Source organism: Aureobasidium melanogenum (assembly GCF_000721775.1).
Source record: "Aureobasidium melanogenum CBS 110374 unplaced genomic scaffold scaffold_26, whole genome shotgun sequence".
In the NCBI taxonomy this organism is placed as follows: domain Eukaryota; kingdom Fungi; phylum Ascomycota; class Dothideomycetes; order Dothideales; family Saccotheciaceae; genus Aureobasidium; species Aureobasidium melanogenum.
In genome coordinates, this window is record NW_024470078.1 from 133,832 (window position 1) to 151,423 (window position 17,592).

The 17,592-nt window shown below is 49.6% G+C and overlaps 8 protein-coding genes across 8 annotated transcripts; 4 read left to right on the forward strand and 4 right to left on the reverse strand.

Annotated features, from left to right (window-relative positions):
* Positions 1–183: 183 nt before the first annotated feature.
* M437DRAFT_57623 (putative MFS transporter) lies at positions 184–2,088 on the forward strand (the record flags this gene model as incomplete). Its single annotated transcript, XM_041023252.1, has 6 exons — positions 184–550; positions 600–670; positions 724–916; positions 973–1,018; positions 1,071–1,372; positions 1,439–2,088. The coding sequence occupies 6 exons, from the start codon at positions 184–186 to the stop codon at positions 2,086–2,088; spliced, it is 1,629 nt and encodes a 542-aa protein (XP_040876224.1).
* A 404-nt stretch (positions 2,089–2,492) lies between these two features.
* Positions 2,493–4,091, reverse strand: M437DRAFT_87816 (uncharacterized protein; the record flags this gene model as incomplete). Its single annotated transcript, XM_041028716.1, has 3 exons — positions 2,493–2,756; positions 2,840–3,317; positions 3,583–4,091. The coding sequence occupies 3 exons, from the start codon at positions 4,089–4,091 to the stop codon at positions 2,493–2,495; spliced, it is 1,251 nt and encodes a 416-aa protein (XP_040876225.1).
* A 782-nt stretch (positions 4,092–4,873) lies between these two features.
* On the forward strand, positions 4,874–5,844 carry M437DRAFT_69233 (uncharacterized protein; the record flags this gene model as incomplete). Its single annotated transcript, XM_041025244.1, has 4 exons — positions 4,874–4,887; positions 4,953–5,094; positions 5,144–5,707; positions 5,773–5,844. The coding sequence occupies 4 exons, from the start codon at positions 4,874–4,876 to the stop codon at positions 5,842–5,844; spliced, it is 792 nt and encodes a 263-aa protein (XP_040876226.1).
* Positions 5,845–5,896: 52 nt separating this feature from the next.
* M437DRAFT_87818 (uncharacterized protein) lies at positions 5,897–8,106 on the reverse strand (the record flags this gene model as incomplete). The annotated part of the gene is made up of 3 exons (XM_041028717.1): positions 5,897–7,349; positions 7,397–7,709; positions 7,929–8,106. 3 exons carry the CDS (start codon positions 8,104–8,106, stop codon positions 5,897–5,899), a joined length of 1,944 nt encoding a protein of 647 aa, XP_040876227.1.
* Positions 8,107–8,665: 559 nt separating this feature from the next.
* Positions 8,666–10,694, forward strand: M437DRAFT_57309 (general substrate transporter; the record flags this gene model as incomplete). Its single annotated transcript, XM_041023203.1, has 8 exons — positions 8,666–8,758; positions 8,808–8,884; positions 8,937–9,318; positions 9,376–9,743; positions 9,835–9,910; positions 9,966–10,274; positions 10,328–10,452; positions 10,517–10,694. The coding sequence occupies 8 exons, from the start codon at positions 8,666–8,668 to the stop codon at positions 10,692–10,694; spliced, it is 1,608 nt and encodes a 535-aa protein (XP_040876228.1).
* Positions 10,695–10,889: 195 nt separating this feature from the next.
* M437DRAFT_57217 (uncharacterized protein) lies at positions 10,890–11,559 on the reverse strand (the record flags this gene model as incomplete). The annotated part of the gene is made up of 2 exons (XM_041023181.1): positions 10,890–11,213; positions 11,269–11,559. 2 exons carry the CDS (start codon positions 11,557–11,559, stop codon positions 10,890–10,892), a joined length of 615 nt encoding a protein of 204 aa, XP_040876229.1.
* Positions 11,560–12,673: 1,114 nt separating this feature from the next.
* On the forward strand, positions 12,674–14,082 carry M437DRAFT_69237 (FAD/NAD(P)-binding domain-containing protein; the record flags this gene model as incomplete). The annotated part of the gene is made up of 3 exons (XM_041025245.1): positions 12,674–12,731; positions 12,785–13,074; positions 13,126–14,082. 3 exons carry the CDS (start codon positions 12,674–12,676, stop codon positions 14,080–14,082), a joined length of 1,305 nt encoding a protein of 434 aa, XP_040876230.1.
* A 433-nt stretch (positions 14,083–14,515) lies between these two features.
* On the reverse strand, positions 14,516–16,322 carry M437DRAFT_69238 (acetylcholinesterase precursor; the record flags this gene model as incomplete). Its single annotated transcript, XM_041025246.1, has 4 exons — positions 14,516–15,739; positions 15,789–15,963; positions 16,058–16,114; positions 16,174–16,322. 4 exons carry the CDS (start codon positions 16,320–16,322, stop codon positions 14,516–14,518), a joined length of 1,605 nt encoding a protein of 534 aa, XP_040876231.1.
* Positions 16,323–17,592: the final 1,270 nt, after the last annotated feature.

Here is a 17,592-nt window from a genome sequence, read left to right on the forward strand (position 1 = left end):
GTACTCCTCCCGCATCACCTCCGCATTTGCATACCCTAGCGATAGCGGAAGCAGATCTTAGGGCCGGATGGACTGGATATATAGGTAGAGACATTGCCAGGGCCTCTGATCTGCTAGTTCTGGTTCTCTTGCAAAGCATTGCTCAAATTCAATCATCCATCATGGGAGAACCTTCACACCATCATGAACGTCATCTTGTCCACAGGTACATTTTGTAGCCTCGCAACTCTTAAACCTTTACTCATTTCTGCCAGCCATGCCCACGAAGAAGATCTACCGGGAACTGTAAACCTTCGAGCCCTCGAAGGCGACGACACAGCCTACGGACAAGCTCTTTATCCAGTACCCAGCGAAGACCCCAACGACCCCCTCCAATGGTCCAAGCCCAAGAAAACAATGATCTTGATTATTGTTTCTTTCTACTCGTTCCTTGGGAACAGTGCTCTTGTGGGACCTTCTGTTTACTTGGAGATCTATAGTAAGGAGTTTGGAATTTCTGTTACTGAAGCTTCGGGGTTGGTGTCTTATCCTAATTTAGTATTTGGTTTTGGTATGTCTACGCCATATTTGATAGAGGTGGCAGTTCTGACGGTTTCTAGGTTCTTTGCTGCTCGTTCCTGCTTACTTGAAGTTTGGTCGACGTCCGATTCTGCTTCTTTCTTTGCTCATGGTGAGGCTGCTCTGAGCCCACATACATATTTGATACATTTCTGACTGTTTTAGTTTGTGTTTGGCCTACTTGGAGCTTCGCAAGCTACTTCCTATGGCGGTCTCATGGCTGCTCGCATCATTCATGCTTTGGGCTCTGGTGTCTGCGAAGCACTTCCTGTTCAGCTTGTCAACGACATTTTCTTCCTCCACGAGCGCGGCAAAAGACTGGGCTATTATACTGTGTGTTTATGCTGGGGAAGCACAGGTATCCTCGGATTGTCACCCACATAAGACGTGGTATGATCTCTAACAAAATCATAGGACCACTTTACGCCGGATACATGCTTGCGGCTGGGTACTCTTGGAGGTAAGTGATCGTTCTCACACGCTATCACCAGCCCTTCTAACGCATCTACCAGACTTTACTTCTATGTCGAATTTGCCTTTGCATGCGCTCTTCTGATCCTTGCCTTCATCTTCGTCGAGGAGTCATCATATAAGCGCGTTGTCGCTCCGACTACAACACCAGAAGGCATTGAGAAAGAGAAGGGACACATTGAACACGTTGAAGTGTTGACGGTGGCGCCGCCCAGAAAGTCATGGTTGCAAACACTCAAACCATGGAGTGGTATTGATCACGAAGCAGAGTTCTTCATGACTATGCTGCGGTCTTTCAGTTACTTTTTAGTTCCTTCTGTGATGTGGGTAGTGACCAGTTTCGGTAAGTCGCAAGCTCTAGCAAAATCTACTTGTCAACGCCAGTCTTGAGCTAATATCAATTTTTCAGGCATCTACATCGGCCTCGGTGCTCTCACCTTCAACTACACCTTCCCCATCAAGATCGTGGCGCCTCCTTACAGTTGGAACCCGTCAAACAGCGGCCTCATCGCACTAGGCAACATAATCGGCTACGGCCTTGCCCTCCCCTTCGCCTCCTCCTCAGACCGCATCGCAGCCTGGCTAACCAAACGCAACAACTCCATCCGCGAAGCCGAAATGCGCCTCTGGGTCCTCCTCCCCGTGTGCCTCATCGCCCCCGCCGGTCTAATCCTCTACGGCTTCACCGCCGCCAACAACCTGCACTGGATCGGCTACTTTGCTGGCGTCTCCATGACAGATTTCACCTCCTACTTTTACTTTTCCTTTGTTTTAGCCTACGCGGTGGACTCCATGACGTCCAATACTGCGGAAATGTTGATAGCCATGAATTTAGGCAAACAGGCTATTTCCTTTGGAATGGGGATTTATCTGCTAGAGTGGATATTGAAACATGGTTATAAGAAGATTATTGCGGGCGCTTTTTGTGCGGTGTTGGCGGGGAACAATCTTGCGGTGCTGGTGTTTTTGCCTTGGGGCAAGGGGATTAGGAGGGCGTTGAGGGATAGTTGGTTGGGGAGGTTGCATACGAAGACTAGTAAGGGGGTGGAAGTCGCTTGATGGAGAGGAGAGGAGGGGTAGCGAACGCGCTTGTACTTGTGAATAATGAAGTTTGATTCGATTTCTTCTATCCTTCAAAACTCTTCGTCATTGATTATTCGCCCCCAGCACAACAGTCCTAAGCTGCTCTTTGAACGCCAGACATTATTTCAACAGCACCAGTATTCGCACCATTCCATTCTGATGAAGCAAAGAAGATTGACTGGCCAATTTCAAGAGGATGCCCAAAGAGCTAGCTCACTTTGGCGAAATGAGAAGGTATGGATGGGTGCAGTGAGCCCAGAAGATGGTGGAACTTGGAGAAGTCGGAGCCACTGACCTTGGACGACAAGGGGGTATACTCCAAGGATTTGTCGAGGGCTGGGTTGGCCAAATAATGTGATCTTGGACAACGTTGGAATCAATCAGCGTCTAACTCTTTCAGAGAAGAGTTTAGCGGTTGGCTTGACTGGGAGGGGACACTTGTCCTTCTCTTTCTCGTCAATACGAGGAGAGGCCTGTGCGAACTTGATGTCAACCATACGACCGAGCAAAGGCGTACGGTTCAAGTCTTCCATAGCACGCTTTGCTTGTTCATGACTGTAGAAGTCTGCAAAGCAATACTGGCTCTCTGCGCTTCGTGTGTACATGGTGATGGGACCCAAGTTGTAGCCGATAAAGAAGTCTGCCTGTAGTACAGTGAGTATGTTTTCGACATCTATTGGGTGTAGCACTCTGCGATCTGATGCCAGAAATTGATTTGTGTACGTACCACATCCCTTTTCTTGGTCTTAGCGGGTATGTTCAGAATGTGAAGGCGCCTACGCTCGACGACAGCGCGATCAAGACGTTCGCCGCGAGTTGGAGTGTTTTCGTTATCAGTCATCGATGGTGTGGAGTTCTTTCTGTCCTTGGTAGGACTAATGGGAGAGGAAGTAGCATTGCGTGGCTGAGCTCTGAGTGCTTTTTCTTGTTCAAGCAGTTCTGCAACACTCCTGCGAATTCTTTCACCGGCTGATTTGGGCTTGGCTGGCTCGGAAGGAGCAGCGGCGGGCTCCGTGAGGTTGGAGATACGAATTGGTGGACGAATTGTAACAGCTTTGATGTGAGTAAACGCAAAAGGCTTGACCATTTGTCTCTTCGGTGCTGGCTGTTCCTCATTTTCGATTGCCTCAAAGCCATCAATTCGAGAGCGCTTGAGTTTGGGACACGGTGAGATATGTTGCGTTTCGGTTTCGGCATCTCTGAGACTGCACAAACCATTAGCATTCAGTTCTCCCAGCGAACGTGCTCTGTGTCCAAGGCAGCTGTAAAAATGCACAATGTGTTTGAGAAACAGAGTGGCGTCCGTTGAGAGTTGTGGTTTAGAAGCTCTCTCTGGACACATCTCTGATCCTGAAACAATTATGCCTTTCTGAAGCATGACTCTGAGTCTGCGCCACGGCGAGATGTGACTCAGAGGTAAGGAACCACTGGACAAAGGGAGAAGGGGGATATGTTTGAGGGGTTGCTTACCATGAATATTCTCTCATCTCCTGAGCACATGCCTCAATCAACCTGACCAGAACCTCCCTGCACACGACGAAGGGGGCTTGGGTGAACCTGCCGTATCCGTTTGGCTGATCTTGGCGGATCTGAGTTTCGAGGTCTGGCTCCATAAAGAGATCAGGGTAGAGTTTGGCCACAGGGGGAATGACTAAGTGTCTGAACAGTACGCCCCGTCTGTCGGCAGGCATCATCCAGCCAAGGGGGTGTTCGTCCTTCAAGCATAGAATCTTGCCAGCATTGTCGAAAAGGTCTTCAGATGTGATCCAGGGGCAGGGGGCGCGGAGGTAGCATCTAATATGCTTCTTCATCTGGTATATTTCTCCTGGGGTCTGGTTCAGTAAGATAGCAGCCTTGACATCACTGATGTCGTCTGCCTTGAAGAACTCGATAATCCCAGCTAGCGAGGGCGCATGGTAGTCGAAGCGCTTGTGACGGACCTCGCCGTCATCTCCTGAGTCGTTCTCGAGCAGAGACATCGTTCCGCCTGATGAGTCGACTTGCAAACGGAGTGTCTGAAGTTTGACTGAAAATGCAATCGATGGTGCGAGATGCTTGGCGAGGTTTGACGCTAAACTTCGGATATTCTTTGGTACTCTCACCAGAGATGTATGATTGTTGACGGACTTTGTGGTTGGTTAGGTAACAACGGAGTTCTGTTATTATGACGAATCTTCGGAGAATCAAGTTGGCTTTCACAAAAGACGCAGCCAAGACGTATCCAGGGAAGAGGGCAACAATTTATATAGTCATACTGGCGATCGATCTTCGGATGGGTGAGGAGCTGGAGGTACATGATTTAACAAACGGACTGAGGCACGCTGAGGAGTCGGAGATAGGGTTCTTGCATATTGAGGTAGGTACAGAGACATGCAGACGAACGGCAGAGAAGAATCGGTCAACAACATGATAAGCCGCTAGACCAAGAGAAGAAAAGTCTCATTGATCTCGTCCCTTCCAGATGACTGATGTCGTGTTTGGCAAGAACGGTGGATGGCATTGTGATGGAGAAGGCAAGACATAGCTTCGGCAGAATCTCTCACCGCCTTTACCAATGTCCCACAACCCCGCTCTCTCTCACGCTGATCACGATATCGCAGGACTTTCCAGTCAACACCCGATCTTTAATTCTGAGTTGCCCGGCGCTTGTATATCCAGCTCGTGCGCTGGTGACTGATCGTGAGAAGTAAGAAGCAGAATCGTGATCTGACTCAACCTCTCCAAGCCTAGGACGACTACAGTTGCGATCAGGCCTTTAGTCATGGGTTTCAAGAGGTATGCCTCGCGATGTTGTCCTCGAGTCCCCTTGCAGGCAAAGTTGGCTTGCTGATCTGTACAAGAAAGAGAGTGACATGTCTATACAATGTTCAACAGTTTTCGGACATCATAGTCAAGTTCAACGATCGCAAAGTCTTCGCGCACAAGGCTATACTTGCTACGTCATCATCGTACTTCCATCGCGCCTTTACATCAGGGTTTGCGGTATGTGTTCAAAAGCAGTTTCACGATCCTGCTCATAACTTTAAATCAGGTCTCTTCGAGTCCTGAGATCGATTTGGGCGATGATGACGACCCGGATCTGGTAGAAGCCATGCTTCGTATCATGTACGATGACCAGGATAGTTGTGTCATGACCGTCACCTTCCGCTACACGGACTTCTTCGAGGCGTTACTGGATCTCTACATTCTGGGCGACAAATATGATGTTCCGGTGCTACGACATCAAACTAAAGACTTACTCATGTCAAACATCAAAAGCATCGTGTACATCCGGGACGAGAAACGAGTTCCGGTTGATGAAACGTTCGAGCAGGCAGAAAAATGTATCGCGAAGATGCTCGGCCCTTCTGCCATCACATTTGCTGATAGATCCATCCAAGAGGAGGCTCTTGACTGGTGCGCGGAAAATCTTGATGACTTGCTATGGCGTAGACCTTTTCGTAAACAACTCGGCAGAGGCAAGATGTTCAGTACGGAGTTCGCTGGACGACTTTTCCTTAGGAAGGCTAGGCTTAACGCTGTTGGATTCGAATCAGATCATGACAACGATGTTTACGATCACAGCAGCGAACTCAGCGAACACGACGAAGACAACGTCAACGACGATGGCGGCGGAAACGGCCATAGTGACGACGATCATGACGATAACGAGGATGACAGCGAGTCAGCATCAGAAGAGGCAGGCGAGGCAGGCGAGGCAGACGATCCAGTGCAAAATCCTTCCTTGCCTGAGGTTAATTGAAATGATTCCAATTATTCCTGCTAATCTATGGACCAATCTATCTCACGTCAAAACATCTCTCAACCAGCTAGGAAGTGTTGGCTTCTTCTCCCAAGCCTCACGCCATCTACCCGTCCAACCTTCCGAAGCTGGCATAGCAAACACGGCTGTCACGAAGTAGACGTCCTTGCCTGCCTCAATGTCCATACCCAGAGATGGAAGCACGGTACGGGCTTCGATGAGATTGGAGTTCGCATCGACATCGAGCACCTTGCCGGATCTGGGTGCTTGTAGGTCAACGATACCGACAGCTCCAGCTTCCGACACTGTCAAAGCGGACGCTTGACCAGCCTTGTTACCCTCATTTTCTGATGAAGAAAGAGCGCTCAATGCGCGTCCAGTTCTCTTGGCCGTACCCTTGATAGCAAATGCACCTTCGTAACTCCGCAGACGTCTACCCGACTGAATGTGGTGCACGCGAATATGCCAAGAAGGTGCTTCATCAGTAGGTGGAAGCAGCCAAGTACGGACCTTGACGTCCGACCATGGTCTCATCTCCGAGTACAGATACGGCGAACCATCCTTGGTGGCCAGCTGAGCGTTCTCAACATCACGACGCATCTTCCACATCTCGCCGTCATCATCACTCAGAGCCAAAGCAGATTCTGGAACATATTGCTCGATTGTGTAGCCACCTGTCGGCACGCTGTAGCCGAAAGATGCGCTGTAGGCGAAGTGACCATACTTGGCCTGGGTAGACTTGAGCGGGTAGTGGCATTTTTGACCAGATGATAGCAAGAAAGTGTGTCCAGCTTTGTGCACCATGATATGCAGGGGATACTTCAGAGCCTTGATTTCTGGGAGCGCAGAAGATTCGGATTTGAACGGATGCGGCTCTTCCTTCGATGACCAGAACGGATGCTCTTCCGGCAATGCTAGAGCAGCAAAAGCCAGCATGCACCAGTACGGCGAGCCCGGAGAGTTGTAGTTCTCGGCCAGATAGTAGTTCGGATACGTGTATCCGATATTCAGCATACCGTTTGGCTGGAAGATGTCTGGATGCTTCGACCACCAGCGCAAGTTACGCAGAAGCATGCCCTTGACCACACCCCACGACAGCGGAGCAGGCAACTCAAGGTCAGCAAAGGCAACAGCGGACCAGAAGCCTACGGTTGCAAAGCGGTACGTCAAACTTCTTCCGAATGGGATAGCGTGACCTTCGGGATCCATATAATGCGCAAAGTCAAGCGCATACTTGCGAGCTCTATCGCGGTACTCTTCGGCTCTCTTGGGGTCAGAGTCACCTGCAAGCTTGGCGTAAAGTAGCTGAAGATATTGGATGGCGAAAGAACCTGAGTAGTAGTCCATCTGGGTATAGCCTGCTGGGCCGTCGTTCGACCATCCCTCGCCGCGGTGGAAAGTGTCCAGATGGTCCATATCAGCCTCGAGGCGCGACTGTGAGTATGGAGCTCCATTAGCTTTCAAGCCAAGATTGGCAAATACCCTGAACCACAACCTGACACTGTTAGTCTCAAGTCTAGATCTCTCGCGTATTCTACTCACCAATTTGTGTTTGGCATCTCCTTGTCGTTCATGCTTCCCAGCCAATTTGCGACATTTTCCTTTTGCTTATCAGTCAAAGGATCCCAGAAGTCCTTGCTGGCAATGGCAAGAGTGTATCCAATAGGACATGATTCGACCATACGCTGATCCAGATCTTCCATGTTGCCCCAGAACTCGGGACTTTCAGGATCTGTACCAGCGATCATGCCTTTAACCCATAGCTCTGATTTGCTGTATGATCCTCCAGCAAGAAGTGGTGCAAGACCCCATAGCGGACGGGCGAATCCTTCAATCTGAGCTGCTGTCTCATCGACTGCGTCAAACCGTCAGCTTCTGTGTTCGATACTAGTTGTTCCGAACGACACAAAATACGGACAATCATTTTTCAGTCTTGGTTAGTCGCACTGCCACATCGACTTGGTGATATGTACAGACAAGCTCTTGCTACAAGCTTGGCCATGTACGCTTCTCTCCTTTGGAAAGACTATCTTGCTCCCCTCGATAACCACCGGAAAAATTATATGATACTTACATCTCGTTCCAGTACCTCCGACTCTGACCAATGCTTTCTCTGGACTAAATCCTGCTTCCAGAGGATCTAACAATGAAGCGCAAGCTGCAGCGAAGTCATCGCGTGTAACCAAAGGGTTCTGCGACAACGGGTGTAGCGGGAAAGGACGATTCTTGCTTGCGGCTTGAGCTGTAGACATCTTGTAAGAGACACACTCGATTTACATAGAAAGATGTTAGATGTCAGGAGTGTGCTGTTCTTATTGTTAAGGTGGTAATTTCTCCGCCCCGCTTGCTCTTTGCCCGGATAGCCCGATACAGAACTCTGATCAGGAAGCAGCAGATGACGATCTGTTGTGTTGCAAGTTTAGCCTGAACTGCTTCCGTTGCCGAAGGCTTCACCCGGTCGGCTTTCTGACCTTTCCCCAAACATCACCCCACTCCTTCGACACGGACCACAGCCGCCCCCACGACACGCTAATGTACCCCAGACTCTTCTACCCTCCTCCTTCTCTTTGACTTGTATGCGACCGTTCAAGATGTCTTTCTTGGGGTCGTGACTGCCCAGAATCGCCCAGACGGGCCAAGTATCGTCGACAATGTCCACGAATGAATGCTGTGCGGCGTTGTGCTTGCAGTCAATGATCTGCTTGCGACAGATATATCAGACCATGTCCCATCCTTGAATGTCTGTCTCTTGTTCGAGTCTACTGCTCGCTTCCTGAATTGAATTCATATCATTTACCAAGCACTTATAAGATGGGCCTGCTTCAGAAGATTGTCAAAAATGATGCGATGAAGGAGGATCCTCCAGAGATCTATGGTTGGAAGGTCTATTTCCTGGCTTTTTCGGTAAGAAGTCTTCTTCCAACAAGCAATGACGTGAGACCAACAATACCAGGCGTGCTTCGGAGGCATGTTGTTCGGCGTCGACTCTGGTATTATTGGTGGCGTACTCACTCTCCCTGCATTCAAGACGTGAGTATACAGTCGGGTTATTCATGAACATCTACATTGACATTGGAGGCAGCAAATATGGTCTTGATGATCTCTCGACTATCCAGAGAGCTGACCTCCAAGCAAACATTGTCTCTACATTGCAATGCGGCTGTTTTGCAGGTGCTCTCATTGCCTCGTATATTGCCGACCGCTTAGGCAGACGCATTGCTCTTCTTATTGCTGCTGTAGTTGTCACAGTTGGTTGCGTCTTCCAAGCAGCCGCTGACGGTCATATCGCTCTGATGTATGTTGGCCGTCTGATCGCTGGATTTGGAGTCGGCAAAGCTTCGATGGTCACCCCGCTCTACATCTCCGAAAATGCACCTCGAGCTATTCGTGGTGGTCTTACTGGTATCTATCAGCTTTTCATTGCCACAGGTACTATGCTTGCTTTCTGGGTGAGTCTCTTGTCCGTGAGCTGGATGCTGAGGTACTGACGTTTGCCTCTGATCAATTATGGCGCCAACAAGCACTTGTCCGGAGCAACAACCTATATCGTGCCTCTTACTATGCAAGCTCTTCCAGCAGTCTTGCTGTTCGGGTCAATGTTTTACTGCAAAGAATCACCTAGATGGCTAGCACGTAAAGATCGCTGGGATGAAGCCTCTGCAGTCCTGTCAAACGTCAGGGCACTTCCTTCTTCACACCCCTACGTACAAATGGAGCTTCGTGAAATGCAAGAGCAACTTGATCATGAGAGAGCGTTGATCGGCGGTGCTTCTTTCAAGGATCTGATGAAGGAGATGTGGACTATCCCTGGAAACAGAAAGAGAGCTATCATCACTATCTGGCTCATGATTACCCAGCAGATGACTGGCACAAATGCGATCAACTACTAGTAAGTACAGACCACCCTGAACTCACCATGGTGTACTTTTACACGGCTTGCTTGGAGAACACTAACTAACTCACATACTCATCTACCATAGTTCTCCACAAATCTTCCAGAATCTGGGCTTGTCTAGTACAGACGCTGGCTTGTTCGCCACTGGTATCTATGGTGTTGTGAGTATACTACCTTGCAAGTGATCTGGAAATGATCACTGACTATTATGTCCAGGTCAAAATGACCATGTGCGCTTGTTTCCTAATCTTTGCTGCCGATTCACTTGGTCGTCGTAGATCTCTACTGTGGACTTCAATCGCTATGGGCTGTGCCATGCTCTACGTCGGCCTCTATGTCCGCATCAAGCCTCCAGTCAAAGGTGCCGATATCCTTGGGGCAGGTTACATGGCACTAGTCTGCATTTACCTTTTTGCTGGGTTCTTTCAAGCTGGCTGGGGGCCGGTTCCTTGGATCCTAGTCTCTGAGATACCTACTGCTAGGTTGCGTAGTGTCAATGTTGCTTTGGGTGCTGCAACTCAATGGGTATGTGTTACCGCTTTTCGGCCGCATCACACTGATCTGACACTGTATCCCAGCTTTTCAACCTTGTCGTGGCCCGTGCAGTACCAAATATGCTCGCTACAATGGGCAAAGCAGGCTACGGTACTTTCCTCTTTTTTGCAGTGGCATGCTTCTTAGCTTTCTTCTTCGCGTGGTTCTTGTAAGTGCCTGGTCCACACTTTCCCTCGGAAAAGAAGATGACTGACAAGCCTTTCCAAACATAGCATCCCTGAGACTAAAGGTCTGTCGCTCGAGAAAATGGACGACCTCTTCGGCACCACTGAGCTGAAGAAGAAAGTGGATGACGAAGAAGGCGCCCACGATGTGCCACCAGCCAAAGACTTGGATGGCAAAAAGACACAACATGTCGAAATCTCGCAAGTCAACAGCAACGCTAAGTAGTCAATATGTGTCGAGATATCGATGAGCAACGAAGCGGAGATGAACTTTGATATAAGGATGATTGTCAGTCATTAATAAGATGATTTTGGTATATCCGTGAAACCGGGAGCACAGTGAGACACAATTGATCCTTGAAACTATATACATCGTGTCGACCACAATCCTTTTGTTACCGCTGCCTCAGGTTGTCCAAACTCAAGAAGCTGTCGCATTAGCTACAACCTCACATTCCGGATATCCAAGATTACCCAACCAAGCTCCAGAGTTGAACTCGGCGACGATAGCAGAAATTTGCCATTTTTGAGGGCCCACGCCGAAGCCACCACCCTGTCCAGCAATCGCCGGGACAACAGAAGCGATACTGATACCCTGGACGGGTAGAGGTGTTTGAGCGGATAGCCAACGAATGATGACGGTGTTGCAAGTATTCCAGAGATTGAGAATCTTGAAGGGAACAGGTGGCTGAGCTCCCTGGCCGGCGAGGAATTCTGCCTTCGAGGTGAAGGTCAAGGAGCCCAGCTTTATGCAACGAGTCAACACTTTGTTTATTCGGATTTGTTTCTTTCTGACTTACGTCTTGGGCTGTCAAACCGGGTTCGTGAATCAGAGTATTGACACTGTCAGACTGATCGGTGAAGTTGTTGGTAAACAGCTGAATTGCCAGAGCTTCGGTATAGTTGGAGATGGTCAAGCCGAAGCTTGTACCGATCAACGAAGCATCCGCGGCTGAGATGCATGGAACACCACTATGGTGGGACGGTGTAGCAGTGTTGTTACGATAAGGCGGGGCTGTCCAACCAGGATGCTCGAAAGGAGGATGAGCTGCGGCCAAGGCCACCAATGCTGCAAGGGCAAAGGTTCGCATGTCTGTCTTGGTGAAAATCGTAGAGTATATGTGAGGTGTTCAGAGACGTTCAAATATAGCAGATAGAGGTGGATCGCCAGTTAATATACACGCACGAATTAGATTTTGGCCCGCATACCTGGACTCCACATAGATCATCGATTGGATCATTCACCAGCCATCTTGATGGATCCACAGCCTCACCATGTTTCTGTTGAGGTCTATTAATGCCGTTCGATGGCTGGGCAACATGCGACTCGGAAGAGGGGAATATCGATGCTGTAAGTCAGCTGCATATATGTATACCAAAGTCACAGAGTTTAGACCCATGTTCAAAAGTCACACGAGCAGGATACACACCCGAGCCTCGAGAGCCTAGAAGTATAGGAATAGTATCAGCTCCTCACAAGCATTGAGGAAACACCCTGAACAGAAGCTTGAGGTGACATGCGTCTGCGCGTATTGACGCCCCCAGCTCTTCCGCCCGCAAGCATGTGTCGAACGGCAGACATTCTCCGCATCTTTACAAAGTCTCTCGAGGCCCGAAGAACAAGGTATCCAACGAGAAACAAACGAATCGAATGGACACTCCAGACCTCTTGTCAGACTATAATCATTCGCATCCAGTGCTCGAAGCAGGGCAGGTGGGTAGTTTGCGTGAGGTGGGCGTCACTACCACCACTTTCGCGAAGTCCGCCCGTCGACCAACCACGATTCTTGCCGAACAAAACCTCCGAGATGCAGCGGCGATCGACTTCGGGATAGATACTTGCTCATGGACATCAACTTCTGGGATCCTTCGCATCCATGACTGAGCCGATGAGCAATTGGCGGTTGTCGTGTCTCCAGTACGCGCGTATCATGCTGTAAGTTGTGACCGAGTTGTGTGCTCGGAAAGACGAGACGAAACGTCCTGAATCTCAAGCGACCAATGCTCCCGATGTTGTGAGATGATATGACAGTCGGATCAGAGTAGGACAGTGTAACTTTAAGCCACACGTGCCGTAGATATTTCCGAGATCTTCAGGCAGGAGCGATAGATCCGCCTTGTGTCGTGCTGACGACGCAGCAATGGGCTTTATAAACATGAAGCCAAGATGTCCGCATCGCTCTTTCCTTGCGTCCACCAACAAACATGTCTCTCAACAACGAGACCCCTCTTGAAATTTTGATTCTTGGTGGAGGCGTGGCAGGTCAGTCATCCCATGACTTTGAATGAGAATGTAATGCTTACACCAATTTCTAGGCCTCACGGCTGCCATGGCCCTGGCTAAATTCTCACCTGAGTCGGCACCACCGAAAATTCGAGTCTTCGAGATTCGTCCTAAGCCTGGTGTCATTGGCGGAGCGGTCAATCTGACACCGAACGCGCTGAGACTGCTCGATCGTCTAGGTGTCCTGCCGATAATGAGAGAGAATGACTATGGCATGGAGATTGATTGCATCGAGGTCTTCAGTGTGTACCAACCAGTGCAGTTGGGAGAGTCAAGCTTCAGAGGACCGGAAGGTAAAGGTCTTGGAGATCCGCCGTACAAAGTTCGTCCGTTGTTCAAGCATGGTTATGAATTATGCTAAACCAGTGTCCAGGCTTTACGAGTCACTCGTGCAGATGTCATGAAAGCCCTTGTGGAAGCCGTCGAGAAGTGTCCGAATGTCGAATTTACCTGTGGAAAGAAGACCACTAAGATTGATGAGGACGATGAGAAAGGCGTCACACTGACTTTCGAGGATGGAACCACTGCTCACGGAGACATGCTCGTAGGCTGTGATGGTATTCACAGTGTCACTCGTCTGAAGCATGTCGAGCCCGAGCGAAAGGAAATCTACGCTGGCATTGCAAACGCCTTCGGCTTTGCACCTCTAAACAAGGACAATCCCAAGATCCAAGATATTAGCCAACTGCATTTCAACAAGACAGCCATCAACTTCGCACGACGCGGAATGATGTTGTCAAGTTTCTACGAGCCGACGAAGACTTCAGTCTATGTAGGCGGTGTGTTGCAGGTGCCAGAAATTGCGTCCAGGGATGGTTGGAAAGTCCGTGGTGCCGACCAAGAGCTCACGAAGAAAGATATGCGAGAGAGGTTTGCTACTGACGATGTGGTATTCGATGACCTCAAAGCTCTAATCGACACTGCTGAGGATTGGTTCATGTGGCCCATCTTTACTCTGCCACCTGAAGGCCGCTGGGCGACCCAACGCACGATGCTCTTGGGAGATGCAGCTCATGCCATGCCGCCACAAGGCGAAGCCACAGGCATTGTACTCGAAGACACCGTGCTCTTTGCAAGATGTCTGGCAAGACAACAAGAACTGGGCACCGGAAGCTTTAGCGACGCATTTGCAGCCTACGAAAGACTGCGTAGAGACCGCATCAATGCCGCTTTCAAGGAATCCGGAGCTGTCGTAAAGACTGTCCAGGATGCCGGCTGGTTGGGTCACAAGATCAAATGCTTTGTTGTGCCATGGTTCTTGTGGTTTACCAGTGGCAAGCGAGAGAAGCACTTTACTGAGGATGTCACCACTTCTGATCTTGGATTCTGAGCGATAATCTTGTATGCGTATATGACTAATGAACCTATTGACAATATTTCATCATACGAGAATGAGCGTAGAAACAATGAGTGATCGTAAAGCCAAAGCTTGAAATGCCATTTTGTGGCCTCTATTTGGATATAGATGTTGGCACATTTCTTCTGTCTCATGTTCGCGCTGGCAACGCCCTGTCTTAGAAAGTCTGGCTGAGCTTGAAAGCAAGTTGCACAAGCACACAGGCTGCTTGAAGTAATACGTTGATATTTCCAAAGGTTCGTTCTCGCCTGCAGGCCCAGGCCCATTAACCAGCAGATATCTGAACACTCAAAAACGCATACATGTCATAAGGATACTCTGATGAGAGTTGTAGAAAGTTATATTAGTCTATAATGTAAAGAAGATAATTTGATGTCAACATGAACATCTTAGTTATCGTCGCGGCTTAGATAGCCGTGACGTTGTTCAGAACGGGGTATTTCGACTGCAGAGGATCGTACACAGACTGACAGCGAGCATTGTAGTCTCCTGTGCTTCCGATCTCGATTGCAAGCTCATTGCCAGGAACACCAATCTTGGCTACAGTGCCGCACTTGGGTTTCACCTTGTCCCAGCCGGGTCCGGCAGAGGGGTTCTTGATCCATTTGACGAACCACTCATTCATTGAGTCAGCGAGAGCCTGCTGGGCCTCTGTGACGTTGGATAGAGCGCTGAAGCATTCCTGCCCCCCGAAAAAGAAGGGGATCTCAGTGCCATGAGTAGGGGCACCAACCATACAGCCAACAACGTTACAATAGGCCCCGAAAAACCTATAGGCCCAGGTATCCTGGACGCTGCTGCGAACATCAATGAGATAGTCGACAGGGCAGAAGAAGCGAGCATCTCCGTACTGGGCACCGCTCATGGCAGAGACCGAAGCATAGTCAGAAACGTTGTAAGCAGCAATGAGCTCCTCATCAGGGATGTGAGCGACATCAGCGTCGAAGGTGTTGATCCAAGAGCTGAAGTTGGTGTTCTCTCCACCGTAGACGAGACCGAAGATGACTCCCTCGCCATCAGAGTTACCGGTCAAGAGAGGGACGTGAGAAGGATACTTGCCAGCAGCGAAGCGGCCAGCGTAATCAGAGAAGCGAGTTACCTCGTCAATGATGGGTGAGAACCAGGTGTTGGAAGTGCTGTTGAAGTTGGCAGTCTCAATCTCATAGATGGTCTTGTTGCGAAGACAGTCGAGCTGACCAACACCAGTACTACAACCAACATCGGCGGCGACGATGTCGAGACCCTGGTTGAGGGGAGTAATAGCAGGGCCAGATTCAGCGTTAGCGCTCATTTCGACAGCACCAACAAGCCATGACTTAGGGTTATTCCAGAGGTAGTGGTCAACCTGGACGGAACCAGAAGAATGACCACCGAACACAATATGATCCGGGTTGCCACCAAAGGCAGCAATGTTGTCATGAATCCACTCCAAGGCTTGGTGGACATCGAGAATACCAAAGTTCTGCGAACCATCTTTGCCCAGCTCAGCCGAGTTGGGGTAAGCGAAGATGCTCTCTCTTGTGTTGAAGCTGACGAAGATTACATCCTTGCGGGCAAAGTTGTTGCCTTGGAATTGTACATTGCTGCTGGAACCAGTGACCATGGCACCACCATACATATACACAAAGACCTAGCGTGTGTCAAATAGGCACGCAACAAATTCAATAGAAATTGCTTACAGGAAGGCTCTTGCCAGTAGCATTGACAGGAGCCCAGACATTCAGGTTCAAGCAGTCCTCATCTTGACGGCTGTAGGGAGTGTTGCTGATTGCCTGGGGGCAAGTTGGGCCATAGGCAGTAGCATTGACGACCTGCCCTGGCATAAGCTTGCCCTTAGGAATAGGTGCCTTCCATCTGCAAATTTGTGTCAGTCTTGGTCTTCAAAAGCTAAGCGAAAGATGCTGCAAGCGAGCCGTTATGACCGTTACATGATATCCTTTCAACGTACCTGTTCTGTCCACCAGTCGTTTCGGCAAAGGGGATGCCCAAGAAAACGGAGTTACCGCTGGCATCTGCAAAACCTTGAACAGTGCCTTGGTGGAGCTTGACAGCATGAGCACCTACTGACGTGTGAGCAGATGCAGCTGGTTCAGTGGGAGGAGCTGGATGATGTCCTGCTGGCGGCGCTGGATGCGGATGGGGTCCGCGCCCAGCAGCCCAAGCAGGTGGACCAGGGGGACCGGGAGGAGCTGGCGGACCTGGAGGAGCTGCATCCTTGCACACAGCAAGAGCTGTCACACAGGGAACAGCCAAGGCTGCATTCAAAACATGACCGATTCTCATCCTTGTTTTGTGATGATAGGGTCGAAGGAAAAATAACAAAGTTCAAGTCGAGACGAGAAGGACGAATGGGACCATCGTGCAAAGGAGCAAGATCTGCTTTTATTCTCTCGCACCCACGCGAGAAGGATCCATGTTCCTGCAGATCATTGTTGTTGATGAAACCACGTGCAGGTTGAGACTGGTCAAAGGTCAGAAGAGGGTCCATGCCGCAGCAGTCTCTCCAATTTTCCATCATAGGGCAGCACACATATTGTAGGGTAGTATTCGGCAATCTCGCGCCGGAATGATCTGCTCGTGTGTTGAAGTCTGATGGATATGCTCTTAACTCCGACCTGCCTTTTTCAGCATTGCGGAGCGTTGTTACAAGTCATGAATCCACGCAGTAATCCGAATCCGATGATGTCTTGACAGAAACCCGTGGACCCAAGTAGCTCCTGGCTTGAATTTTTCAGTGTGTTGTACATGTCGGTACTCAACGGTGTGGAGCATGGAAGAAAGGAGCCTCTGACCCTGAACAATGCACGGAGCCTTAATGCTGCGCGGCTATCATCCCGGCATCTCGCAAGAGCAGTCTTGAGTGTCGTTCGATACGAGTCATGGGTGTGGTGAAAAGCGCGCCACTTTGCGGCTACCAGTTCGATGTGGCACTTTAACCATGCAGGAGAAAAAACTTAAACGATGAAACCGAAACGGTCAAACCTGCCAATCGGAAGCGTGAAAGCCGAAATCTTGCGTATTCGCTTTGATCAGGCCAACGAACACAGTGGGTATCCGAGCAAGAGTCATGGGACCTTGCTTGACTCGAAGTCCTTCCCGAATTGCTGGGATCGCATTTATTGAATTGCCGTGTGTTGCGTTGTGAGAAGTGTCGGGTGTTGCAAGGGTTTTTAAAGTTGAAGACGCGAGCGCCTTCCGAGAATTTGAAACTTCGTATTCGACAACCAACTTCTGACCATAAACTCTACCTGCTGGGTCTAAGTTAGGCAGACTTCCATTGGCTAGGGTTAAGTTATAGCTGATGAAAAGGCTTATAACACGAACGCGCCAGTCTGAATTATCCATGCTAGTGACAGAAACCCTAAACTAAAATGCCGTGCTGGTCTGACCACAGCTAAAATATTTCGTCTGTGCTGTTCTCCATTTCATGATTCGGAAACCCGATCCCACGTCCGCAGAAGGTACCACTCTTAAGATGCTAAG